The 12,545-nt window shown below is 41.4% G+C and overlaps 1 protein-coding gene across 5 annotated transcripts in view; it reads right to left on the reverse strand.

Annotated features, from left to right (window-relative positions):
* The window catches only part of hspa12a (heat shock protein 12A), a 62,249-nt gene that overhangs the window by 14,281 nt on the left and 35,423 nt on the right, over window positions 1-12,545 (reverse strand). The window contains exons 7-12 of one of the 5 annotated variants that reach the window (XM_054795969.1): window positions 10,187-10,358; window positions 10,081-10,095; window positions 6,485-6,571; window positions 3,721-3,825; window positions 3,400-3,658; window positions 2,086-2,189 (exon numbers count right to left, since the gene is read on the reverse strand). In XM_054795969.1, the coding sequence (XP_054651944.1) occupies window positions 2,086-2,189; window positions 3,400-3,658; window positions 3,721-3,825; window positions 6,485-6,571; window positions 10,081-10,095; window positions 10,187-10,358 (742 nt within the window). Of the gene's footprint in view, window positions 1-2,085; window positions 2,190-3,399; window positions 3,659-3,720; window positions 3,826-6,484; window positions 6,575-10,080; window positions 10,096-10,186; window positions 10,359-12,545 lie in introns of all 5 variants that reach the window. The other 4 variants (XM_054795968.1, XM_054795970.1, XM_054795971.1 and 1 more) reach the window with 4 other exon arrangements.

Here is a 12,545-nt window from a genome sequence, read left to right on the forward strand (position 1 = left end):
ACTCTTACTGTATTTAAGGCCTAAGCTACCAGCACTTATTAGTTCGCTGACGAAGCTCTTCGGATGAGGAGCGAAACGTCCGACACCTTCTTCACAGAAGTACAGATGACGTCTCAAGAAGCCTTTTCCTCGGTCTCCAATGAAGCTAACATGCATGTTTTTGGAATGTGGGAGGAAACCAGCGTACCCGGACCAAACCCACGTACGCACGGGGAGAACATGCAAACTCCACACAGAGATACCCAACAGTGATTCGAACTCACGTCTTCCTGATCTCATGACTGTGTGGCCAACATGCTAACCACTCTGGCACCGTGCAGCCCTGAACCCAGTTTTTATAAACCCTGACCTCCAGGGGAAAGACCAACAAAAGCACCATTTAATGCCCGCTTTTGAGGCACTGATACACGAAGTCTGAGCGCGGCCCCTCAACCTGGTTCTCCTGAAAAACGTTTTCCACTATTTTCAAAGTGCCACTCCATGCTGGTTCCAACGGTCTTTTTCTAAACCGGGTTTCCTCTACGGAGCGCCATGCTAGGCCGCCCTTCCTCCTGGTGGGAAAAAAAGTTGAGGAACTGAGTGTCACTCCTCAAATATTTTATTGTTTACTCCACAGCTGGTGCCCAGGCTGTGTGCAGAAGGCGTCCGAAAAGAGAGCGCCCTCATGGGCTTCTCCGGGCGGCCCGTGGCTACACTCCGTGCAATGGTGGCGTCGGGGTGTTTTGGAAAATTTAAATGTTAGCGATGTCCAATATTGGCTTTTTTGCTGATAACCGATATGCCGATATCGGCCAACTCTCAATTTACGATATCAACCGATACCGATATGTGTAACATCACATCTGTCCTGTCTTGGAATTAACACATTGTGGTGACCCACAATATTGTTTTAGACATTTATCTTGGAGTTTAATAAAATATCTATCTACATGTATATAAACCTATATAAATCTATCTATCTAAACCTATATAAACAGCAGTTTTTTATTATCGGTTTTCATCATAGGGAAAGACCCAATACCGATATCAGCCGATACTACATTTTTATGCCGATATCATGGACCCGACATTATCGGACATCCCTAGTAAATTTCCCATTCATTGGACACGCTCCTCACATGCTCCTCCATTTTCACATGTTCTCACGGCTCCTCACCTTGCCAGCTTGTCAGGTGATGCTAAACAAGCCCAAACACAATGACAGTCAATCAATGTTTACTTCAGGGTGTGACCGACCCTCTTTTTTCACCCCCAGCAACTCACACACAAGAATCCCAAAGCATAAAAACTAATTTTATAAAAAGGCAACTCGTATACAGAAACAGTAAAGTTAGAGATGAAAAATTTGATTAACGTGATGTAAAAAAAAATGTGCTAATTATGACTGCAATTAATTACAGTAATTGCAATTAATGCTTTAATTTGACACCCTTAGTTTTGAAAAGGTTAAAGATGAGGCCAGGAAAGTGAAGTGCAACTTGTGTCAGCAGCTTCTTACACATCACGTCACAACAACCAATGTGGCGTATCATTGAGGCTCACTCACAGTTTTGCCCAGTTGTTTTTCAAGCCATGTTCCTATTTTATTAGTGCTTTTCTGATGTGTGATATGCCCGCTTGCCCAAAGTGAGCCTGTTTGGCTTTTGTTGCTGACTGTGTCACTGAATAAATAAAGGTGCAGTCCTTCTAAACTTAAGAATCCCAAAACGTACCACTTCCACACGGGATGGCAGGAGAACTTTTGTTCACTCTATCATGTGGGACATGCCATGGCTGACTTCATGACTTCATGCAGTGTTACGCAGCTAATGTCTCAACGTTTTGTGTCATTACTGCCGCCTAGTGACCACAATAGTACATATCACTTGTATTTACATATGTTTTGGCTAATACAAGAGTTCCAAATAGCCGGTGTCGAGGCTTAACGACAAACTTTTGCATTGTTGTATGTTTGGTGCAGACACGCTGCTGCAGCTGTGGCACTTTGATAAAGGACATGCAATTGTTACAAAGCAAACACAATTGCATTCAGTTCGATTCGCCATGGCAGAGTGTGTGATTTGTGATGTTTGGGGTGTATCTTACTCAGGTGCTGAATGATGTGGTCAATGGTGGGCTTGAAAAGGGAATTCATGGCATCAGGACTCATCCTCAGCATCCCCTGTGATGACCATTTAACAAAGTCCACACTAGAGACAAAAGAAAGGATTGTTATAAGCAGTCCATATCAGCATTATTACGTATCTTCCATGATGAATACTTTTGTTGAACCCAAACGCATCCAGAGACATTTCAAGTCAAATGACATTTGTTAAGTATTTTTGTAAAACACGACTACCGTATAAATAGCACGGTCTTGTGACTTATATATCAACATGTATATGTATAATCTAAGATATTTTTTAAACGTTCAGTCATACTGACTGACATTACCCAAGGAGTGAACATTCCCGTCGACAGCCGCAAGAGGGCGCTCTCGGCTTGTCACAATTAAATTCTACCTCTGCTCATTGTTGCAGCTCTATTTTTGGACGTCCCAGTCAGCAGTGCAGTCCACCAACAGTGACTCACCCCCACCACTTGGTCTCCTAAGTCAAGCTCTGATCGGAGTTTGGTGATGAGGAATGTAGTTCCAGGGAGTCGCTGGAGAACAAGATGAAGTATGACTCGAGCGTCTCCATCACATACACAAGAATGCAGAGGCGACAGCGTGACGAGCGATTTGTGAGGTCTGATTTTTTCGGGTAGGCATTTCTGTGATGCAAATGTATTACTCTTCTGAATGCACATTGTTTTCAGAAGCCGAACGTCTTAATTGTGAAACTCCAGCGACTCCCTGGAACTACGTTCTTCATTACTGAAATGACCAGAAGCGGACTTAGGAGACCAAGTGTGTGGGGGGGACATTAACATTACCTTAACAACTTCATGTCCAAAAATCCCAACTATCCCAACTATTTTGCCCAACATCCATAATCCTATGTGAGACATCATCCTTTGTAGACATTTTCAGTGCATTCTAAAGATATAAAAACAGATAAAAAGAGACAGGTAATTAATGCACGTAATGGGACGCACTTAGTCCGCCTAGAAAGCCTTCTGAAAAAAGCTCCAAGCTGTTTGTTGGTCTATTTGTGCCCTGTGATTGGCAGGCGACCAGTTCACCACCCCCACCCCCCACCTCTCGCCCGAAGTCAGCTGGGATAGGCTTCAGCATACTGCCGCGACCCGAATGACGATAAGCAGCATAGAAAATAGATGGCTACTATTCAGGGGATGAAGATATACAAAAGATCTGCATCAGGGTTTAAAATTGAATCCAATTGTTAAAAGTCCACCAAGCTGTGCTATCTAAGTGTAACGCACACATTTTTCACTATTTCATTCTCGTGTACTCACTTGCTTTTGCGAAGGGCGTGTTCAACACTGTGGCCCCTGAACTTCTTGTAGTAGTCGATGAAGGAGAAGGGCAAGTTAATATTTAGGGGGTTGGTCCTGCCAGGTGCTGCCGCTCGCTTCCGTGACTCGAAGGCAATCATCAGGTCCACCCAAGCGGCCGGTCTCTTGATTTTGAACTGGTCGATGAAATCCTGACCAAAGATCTTACACAGCAGCTTCTCAAACTCATAGTCGATCCCAAGAGAGCCGTACGGTCCGCCTAGATGTGGAAAAATGTTGAGCCAGGGTTGACACTGTAGTTGTAAACAACAGAAACGTTACCAGAAGCCTTGTAAAGTTCTTTCAGATGGCCCTCAGGGAGACGGATCTGATGCACAGTCAGGTCCACTGTCCCTCCGCCACAGTCGACCACCACATAACGGTCACCTGCACAAGCCAAGCAGATGTTATTTTTGCTATTTAGGCTCTTGGATGCCTCATCACCACCCTCAACTTATTCAGGGCAGTTTAGTTCCACACAATCTAGTGTGGAATCCGAAATCCTGACCTGGCATATATGACACATGCATACTAATCCCTCGTTTTAGGTGGTTCACACGTGACCATGATAATACAGGATTCCTTGTTTAGAAATCAAATATTTTCATAGCTATAGCATAGAAAACCTGTTTACCACCTTCTAAATACACCTTTCAACATTATTAGAGCCCTCTAGACATGAAATAACACCCCTATAGTCACCTTTACACTCCTATTAGCCAATATAGTAGACATAAGAAGAGAAAATAAGACATAAAAGACAAAGAAAACCTGTTTACCACCTTCTAAATAATTTTTTTTAACCATTATTAGAGCCTTCTAGACATGAAATAACACCCCTATAGTCACCTTTACACTCCCGTTACCCAATATACTAGACATAAAAAGAGAAAATAAGACAGAAATAAGACTTGTGCTCGTCTCGAATGCCTTATATTTGTTTACCACCTTCTAATTCCTTTTTATTTAACCCAATTAGAGCCTTCTAGACGTGAAATAACACCCCTATAGTCACCTTTACACTCCCGTTACACAATGTAGTAGACATAACAAGAGAAAGTAAGACATATAAGACATAAATAAGACTCATGCTCGTATGTGTTAATGTAAACGTGTTCCGGTGCCAGGGGAGCTGAGTGGTTGGGAGGCGGACAGGAAGTGAGGTCGGAGGTTGAGAGTTGAGTTTTAGTTTGGTGTGGGTTACAGCATATTATGGATTTTAGTAGGGATGATTGTGGCTGTTGGGAGATCATTCAAAGCTGCAATAAAAGCCTGGCCATCAAGTGTGGTGCTTGTGTGTCTCAGTCAACATTACAGTAACATTACTGACACCTAGTGACCAGAGTACAGTACTACATATCATCACAACCTCTTTCAATGCATCTTCTGAATGCCTTATACAGTAGTACCTCGCATAACATAAACCTCCTTTTACATAAATTCCACTGAACATAAAGAATTTATGTAAAGTTTTTGCTTCGTATTACAGAAGAATTTCCTTATAACGTAAAGCATCAAGTCAGTGCAAGTCTTTTTTTCTTCTTTTATTAATGCCTCAAGTCGGTGCAAGTTCAGACTAACTTGGTGACGCCTTCTGACGCTTCACGCTCTCATTGGCTGATTTTCAGGGCATTGCCTCCGCTCTCATCTCATTGGCTGATTATCGGGGCACCACCTACTCTCTCATCTCATTGGATGACTTATACAGCTTGTCCGAGAGTTTGTGTGATTGACAGGCTTCTCCCTTCACCCTCCTTCCTCTTCGTAGTCCCCCTGAAACTAACTTAAACATTTAAGTTAAGTTACAAATTGAAATTTTGCACACAGCATTATCGTGTAGTGCGTGTGCGTTCCTGTGAGACCAGCTGACTCTTAGACTCTTTAAGGCTCGTCCTCCTCCTCCTTCCTGCCTCCACTTGCGCTCCTTAACAAGACATCTCGTGAACGTAGGATTGTTTTTATTTTTCAGTTTTATTCATTTACAGTAATCTTATTTATTACCTTATTTTATATTGGAATGTTACTCTACTATGTTTATGCTAACGTTTTCTTATATTTTACCACCATATTTGGTGGACTTTGAATATTTTGAAGGCCCAAAGGGGTGAGTTTGGGAAGATCTTGGAACGGATTAGGCTATTTACATGTATTTTACGCTTCGTATAACATAAAAACCCTATAACATAAAGGTTCTCGGAAGGGATTATTTACATTGTAGGGGCGTCTACTGTATTTGTATTTGACTTCGTTTAGACATTTTTGTGTTTGAAAATGCTTCATTTAGGCCAAAAATATGTAACATATTTTGTCTGATCATATGCTGTGTTCAACCACAGAACAGCACGATTTACTCATGAGTATACTTTTGAAAAGCTGTTATTGAGTGAAGCATTTTTTCCCTGCAGAAAACACATCTCATTCACTCAACATCAGCAATAATTTATGTATATGTGATAATACAGGTATAACGTGCAGCATACATCTACCGCTGACAAAACAATTTTGAAACGTTTACGTCTTCACCGATCATGTTTTTTCCTCAAGCGCTGAGATTTCACAGTTTCACAGGTGGTCCTTGAATGGTCCTTGAAAGTGAAACTTGATACAACTTCTACACCGTGTGTGCATGGATCACCGTCCATGATCACCGCTGAGTGCCGAGTAACTACACTACATTTTATACCAGAAATGTGTTTTAATAAGTGTGTGAGGCATATTTAGGACTGTGCTGCTAATCTAATTGTCACTTATTGCAAATGCTGATGTGACGTGACATCAACGTCAAGCTAGCAAGAGCGTTTGGAGGGGGTGGAGTGAGCCGTGTGTCGGTAATAGACATTTTTTACGGGCGTATTGATTACTTGTGGCTTTTCACCACTCTCTGGCGGTCCCGCAACGTAAGGTTTTTTTTTGCTATGAAACTATAAATGAGCCTAATAAATGTACATCTAAAGGTCAAAGTGCACCAGAGGAAAGGTGAAGGTGGCAGTGACTGTGGAGAAGAAGCAGAAGGAAACAATGAGAGCCAGGTAAAAAGAGACTCTACCTTCTTCCAGCTCCGACCAAAGCTCCCCTATGACATTCTCCACCAAAAAGGTGCGACTTTGCCGGTTGCGTCGAACATGCTCCTTAGCTGCTTGTTAGGAAGAAAGAGAGCGTTTTAGTGGATGTGACAAGGGTGGGAATATCTGCTCTGTGCAGCTGCGTGGCGCAAATAGTGTGCAAGGCAAGCAGGGATGCCCATGAATCCAAACCTACACCTAGAAGCAGTCATTCTAAAATAAGCAGCTGCATATTAAGACATTCGGACGGGCCCTTGACTTGTCCCATCACTTCTATTCTACTCTTTTACTGCCCTTTTCCTCACTGTGTGGATTATCTCCAGTCATTCTGATTAGTTCTACTGTGGAAAGCATCATTAATTAACTTGGAGAAGAGGCATCACATTGATGAGATGACATTATAAAAGTCTTTATGGCGTATAAGGAGAAAAGCCCACCTCCGTGTTGGAACTACCTAAAACTATGCAAGGCAGACGGATTTTAGTCTGTTAAGACACAAAAATAAACTGCACAGCGATTAAAGGAAAAGTGCACTTTTTTGGGAATCATCCACAATCCTTATGTGAGACATGAACACACACTCTTTTGTGCACCCAGGAAGGAAGTTCCCAAAATACTGTAAGTATTGCATGTTATCATGAATGTACCTGTTACTACATGCTCACAGCACGGATAGAAAACCATAATACCTTGCTTGCATAAAACCATAAAGACGTGTGTTCATGTCTCACGTAAGGATTGTGGATGATGGGTAAAATTCCCAAAAAAGTCGACATACCTCAGATTGGCTGACTCATGTCGACATAAGCAAACTAGCATCGCTCGCACATACAGCAGGCTTGTGACGTTATCCAAGCAGATGTGAGGAGAATGATGATAGGATGATGGTGAACAAGATTTGTCTTTGTTGACATGCTTTTCCTCCAATTGTGTCAAATGTAAATGGTTGCATTTTGTTAGTTGCGGAAAGGCGGCTGAAAGAACGAAGTTAAAGAATGAAGTTATAGGGGTGTCACAAGATCTCACGAGATCAAAACGTGACAAGATTTTTTAAAAACTGCCTTGTGGGCACTTGGCCTGGTGTGATAATAAATTAATCATCTAGGGTGTCACGAGACACTTCACGAGACGAGACGATACACGAGATTGGGACTACAAGAGCGAGACAAGACAAGATTTTAGGTACAATAAGTACAATGAAAAAATATATGGCAATATACTGCAATCTACTAATTTCATTAAATCACTTGTCTGCACTGTGTGTGTATGCTAGAGGCCCCGCCTCCACCCAATGAGACAGAGAGACTGCATGACTGACAAAAGGGCTCACTTCGTTCATGCCGTTGTTCTATGGAACAAAATGCCAAGCTGCTGAAAGCAATGCGCAGAGTGAATCCTCTTCCTGACTGTTTGGAGGCGGGAGACGAGAAAAACAGACACAAACACACATGGCGATATATTGATGATCGACTTCATTTTCATTTATTGTGACTGTAATTCATTAGTTTTTTATCGTGCCAGGCCTTGTGCCCACGAAACATTTCTTTTCTGAACAAGAAGTCTTTCACATTTTAAGTCACGTTTTAATCTCACGAGATCTCGTGACACCCCTACACAGTAGTGTATGTACTTTCACAGTGGTGTGATTTATTTATTTTTTTTGCATGTTTATCACACTTAAATGTTTCAGATCATCAAACAAATGTAAATATTAGCCAATAACAACACAACTGAACGCAAAATGCAGTTTTTAAATGAAACTTTTTATTATTAACGGAGTGTGAAAAAGTGATTGCCCCCTAAACCTAATAAGTGGTTGGGCCCCCCTTAGCAGCAACAACTGCAATCAAGTGTTTGTGATAACTTGCAATGAGTCTCTTCCAGCGCTGGGGAGGAACTCATCTTTGCAGAATTGTTGTCATTCAGCCTCATTGGAGGCTTTCCTAGCATGAAGCGCCTTTTTAAGGTCATGCCACAGCATCTCAATAGGATTCAGGTCAGGACTTGGACTAGACCACTCCAAAGTCTTCATCCATTCAGACGTGGACTTGCTGGTGTGTTTTGGATCATTGTCCTGCTGCAGAACCCAAGTTGCTTTCAGCTTGAGGTCACCAACAGATGGCTGACATTCTCCTTCAGCACAATTCATGCTTCCATTTATCACAGCAAGTCTTCCAGGTCCTGAAGCAGCAAAACAGCCCCAGGCCATCACACTACCACCACCATATTTTACGGGTGGTATGATGTTCTTTTTCTGAAATGCGGCGTTACTTTTACACCAGATGTAATGGGACACACACTTTCCAAAAGTTTAAACTTTTGTCTCGTCAGACCACAGAGTATTTTCCCAAAGGTCTTGGGAATCATCAATGTCGTAAAATTGAGATGAACCTTAATATTATTTTTATTCAGCAGTGGTTTTGGTCTTGGAACTTGCCCAGTGTGTTTCTTATGGTGGTATAAGGTCATGAACACTGACCTTAACTGAGGCAAGTGAGGCCTGCAGTTCTTTGGATGTTGTTGTGGGGTCTTTTGTGACCTTTTGGATGAGTCGTCGCTGCGCTCTTGGGGTCATTTTGGTTGGCCGGCCACTCCTGGGAAGCTTCAACACTGTTTCATGTTGTGGCCATTTGTGCATAATGGCTCTCACTGTGGTTGGCTGGAGTCCCAAAGCTTTACAAATGGCATTTTAATGTTTTCCAGACTGATAGATCTCAATTTAATCTCAGTTAAGTTATGTTTTAACGGGGACTTTTCACACAGGGCCATGTAGGTTTGGATTTTTTTTTCTCTCATAATAATAAAAAGTTTCATCTTAAAATTGCATTTTGTGTTCAGTTGTGTTGTCATTGACTAATATTTAAATTTGTTTCATGGTATGAAACATTTAAGTGTGACAAACATGCAAAAAAAATAAGAACTCATGAAGGGGGCAAACACTTTTTCACACTTGTTTTCCTTGTTTCCCGCCTCCAAACAGGCAGGAGGAGGATTCACTCTTTTGTCCTTTTGTTATTCATAGTGTCTTTGTCTAGGTGGGTGGTAGAATGGTAGTAGAATTTAAATTAGTAGATTATATTTATTTCATTGTACTTTTTTAAAAAGTAAAGTTCTAAAATCTCATCTCGTCTCATCCTTGTGGACCCCATCTCATGTATCGTCTTGTTTCATGAAACTAACAACACTGCAACACATTTTGACACAAGCTAACCATTTTTCATAGAAATGAGTCCTTTGGTTCTCACATTCTATGTTTACGTGTACTTTTTAGCACGGTGGAGCAGGACCTGATGAGTTGGTCCACGCAGACGGGTTGTCGACATAAACAGGGTCGACTTAAACAAGTTCCACTGTGTTTTCTTTGTAATCCCCTGCAAGTATTTAATTTTGGTTATGTTTGTTCACCTCCTCACTTGGACAAAATGCAGAACAAGCATAGAAGATATTAGGCACTACTGAAACTGTAATGGGAAAAGGCTAAAGGTGCACAAGTGGAATATGAAAATAAATAGTCATAGATCTATTTGAGTAATTGGCTTTTGCATGCATGTGTCTTTGTGTAAAATAAAGGTTTGTTTACCATGGCCTGGGGATGCTGGAGGAGGACGAACATACAGAATAAACAGATGAAGAAATGTCTACATAGCATTAGTATGCACTTGGGCTTCAGTTTCGGGGTGTCATACCTTGGGTCATTGTACTTCCGACATTGTCTGTCGGGCTAACGCCATTCTGAGTGGTTTGGTTGCTCAAGTCCACCATCTGGTGGAGGCGGAGCTTGCGGCAGTAGATGGAGGCCGCCTCGGGTTCCAGGGCGATGATAAGTTGCTCTGGGTTGTCACGGGATACCAGACCAGACTAGACGGACACAAAACACAACACAACTCATTCAATACCAGAGACGTATTTATACGTTTTTATAATCCCGAACACCCAATCCCAGCTAGTATTTATATTTTACTTTTTTTTTTTTTTAAAAGAGGTGATGATGCAACTCTCCACTAATGCATTAACACTTCAGAGCGCTTTCAAGCCACAAAGTGGCAGAAGCGCATTTGATGAGAGCTCAGCAGGATCCTGAGGATGGAAATATCACACATGACAGGAAGGAGGAAGTGAGAGAGCGTGGAGGAGTGTAGCGTGCAGAAGGTTACGCATCGTAGAGAATTTTTAACGCATGCACAAGCACTCGCAAATATGAAAATTGTAAATATTTCATGGTGTTATATTTGTAAATAAATTGTCATTTTGATGTTAAAAAAAAAACTTTTTTTTGTTGTTTATGTTAGTATAGTTGTTTCGATATTTGAGCTGTCACAAAAGCAAAAAAAATATTTTTGCCAAAGTGAAAGTTATGCTTCAAATGTATCTTTTCGCAAAATGCGGGTTCTCTCCTTTTTCTCGTCGGGAATTGATATTTTTCTGAAACTTACCTCCACTGCTGACTACTAGAGAACAAAAAAAGGTACCAACAAACTTTTTTTTCCCGATGAAAGACAGGAGTCTAATCTAGTCTCCGTGTTTATGTAGCCATACAACACAATATTCTGTGTGCCTTGAACGATCAGTCATCTAAAATGGCCGCTACTGAAGGGGTTGTCTTTTGAAAAATGGCTGGGATTGAATGAGTTAAAAATATATTTCTATTTGTGATGTAACATGTGTTCACACAGTGACCACTTCATACGTTTCTGTTGATGCCCAGAATGAAGACGAAGTGTACTTTCAAAACTCTGAGGTCCAGGGTGGCATTATCATTTTTTTTTCCCTTTTGCTTACGTTTGTGTTTGCAGTGCTTCCCATACATGTGTGTATTTGTGTGGGCCCACCACAAATACATTTGAACCAGCACAAAACACTTGCTCGTGCATCATAATGCATCTGTTCATCAATATAGTGATATATTACATGTACAATGACGTGCACACCTGCAGCGCTGTGCGTGTTGCAATACGCACTCATGCTCATCAAATGCATTCAGCACCTTTACCTCGATAACTTCATGTTCAGTTGAAACTAAGGTTGAAAAACATGAGCTAAGGTCACACATTTCTTACGACACAAACCAAAAAGCTCTGTTTTACCTGTCCACACACAAACACTGAAGTACTTGAAAGTACTTGAAAATATCCACTCCAGTTTTTAAGGGCAAAAACCTAGATTTGCATGTGTACAAGAGGCCAAAACGCATCGAAAAACACAGTACTCCCTCGTTTATGGTGGTTTTTCGGTTCCATACCTGACCGTGATAAGAGAATTTCTGCCAATTAGGGTTCCTTATTTATGAATGCAATATTTTCATAATTAAATTGTAGAAAACCTGTTTACCACCTTCTAAATACGCTTTGAATCATTATTAGAGCCCTCTAAACATGAAATAACACCCCTATAGTCACCTTTACGCCCCTATTACTCAATATAGTAGACATCTAATAAGAAAAAATAAGACATTTAAGACATAAATAAGACTCTTGCTGTTGTGTTGCCCTAAATGTGTTCCAGTGCTAAAAGAGCAGGAGGGGGAGGATAAGTGACGTCGGGGGTTCAGAGAGTTCGCCAGTGGAAGATAATTCAAACCTGGTGTTCCGGCAATCAAGTCTGGTGCTTGTGTGTCTCAGCCAACATTACAATAACATTACTGACACCTAGTAACCAGTGGAAAATACTACATATCATCACAACCTCTTCCAATGCGTCTTTTGAATGCCTAATATTTGTATTTTACTTCATTTAGGCATTTTTATGCTGGAAAATGCTCAATTTAGGCAAAGATACCTACCATTTGCATAATATGCATATTTTTGGCCTAATAACAGGCCGTATTCAACCACAAAACACTACGATTTATTCACTTTATTCATTTGAAAAAACGTCCTAGAGTGAAGACGCAAAATTCAAAGCACAAAAGCCTAGGTACCAACCCACCATTCATGTTTTTAGTCTGCAAGCTTGCAAGAGCAGGAAGGGAGTACGTCAACGCACATCACTTGCACGGTTGCGCAAGTGGAGATCAGCCCAGGTGGCCCACATGCCACGGAAGGCCGT

Source organism: Dunckerocampus dactyliophorus, chromosome 13 (genome assembly GCF_027744805.1).
Source record: "Dunckerocampus dactyliophorus isolate RoL2022-P2 chromosome 13, RoL_Ddac_1.1, whole genome shotgun sequence".
NCBI lineage: Eukaryota > Metazoa > Chordata > Actinopteri > Syngnathiformes > Syngnathidae > Dunckerocampus > Dunckerocampus dactyliophorus.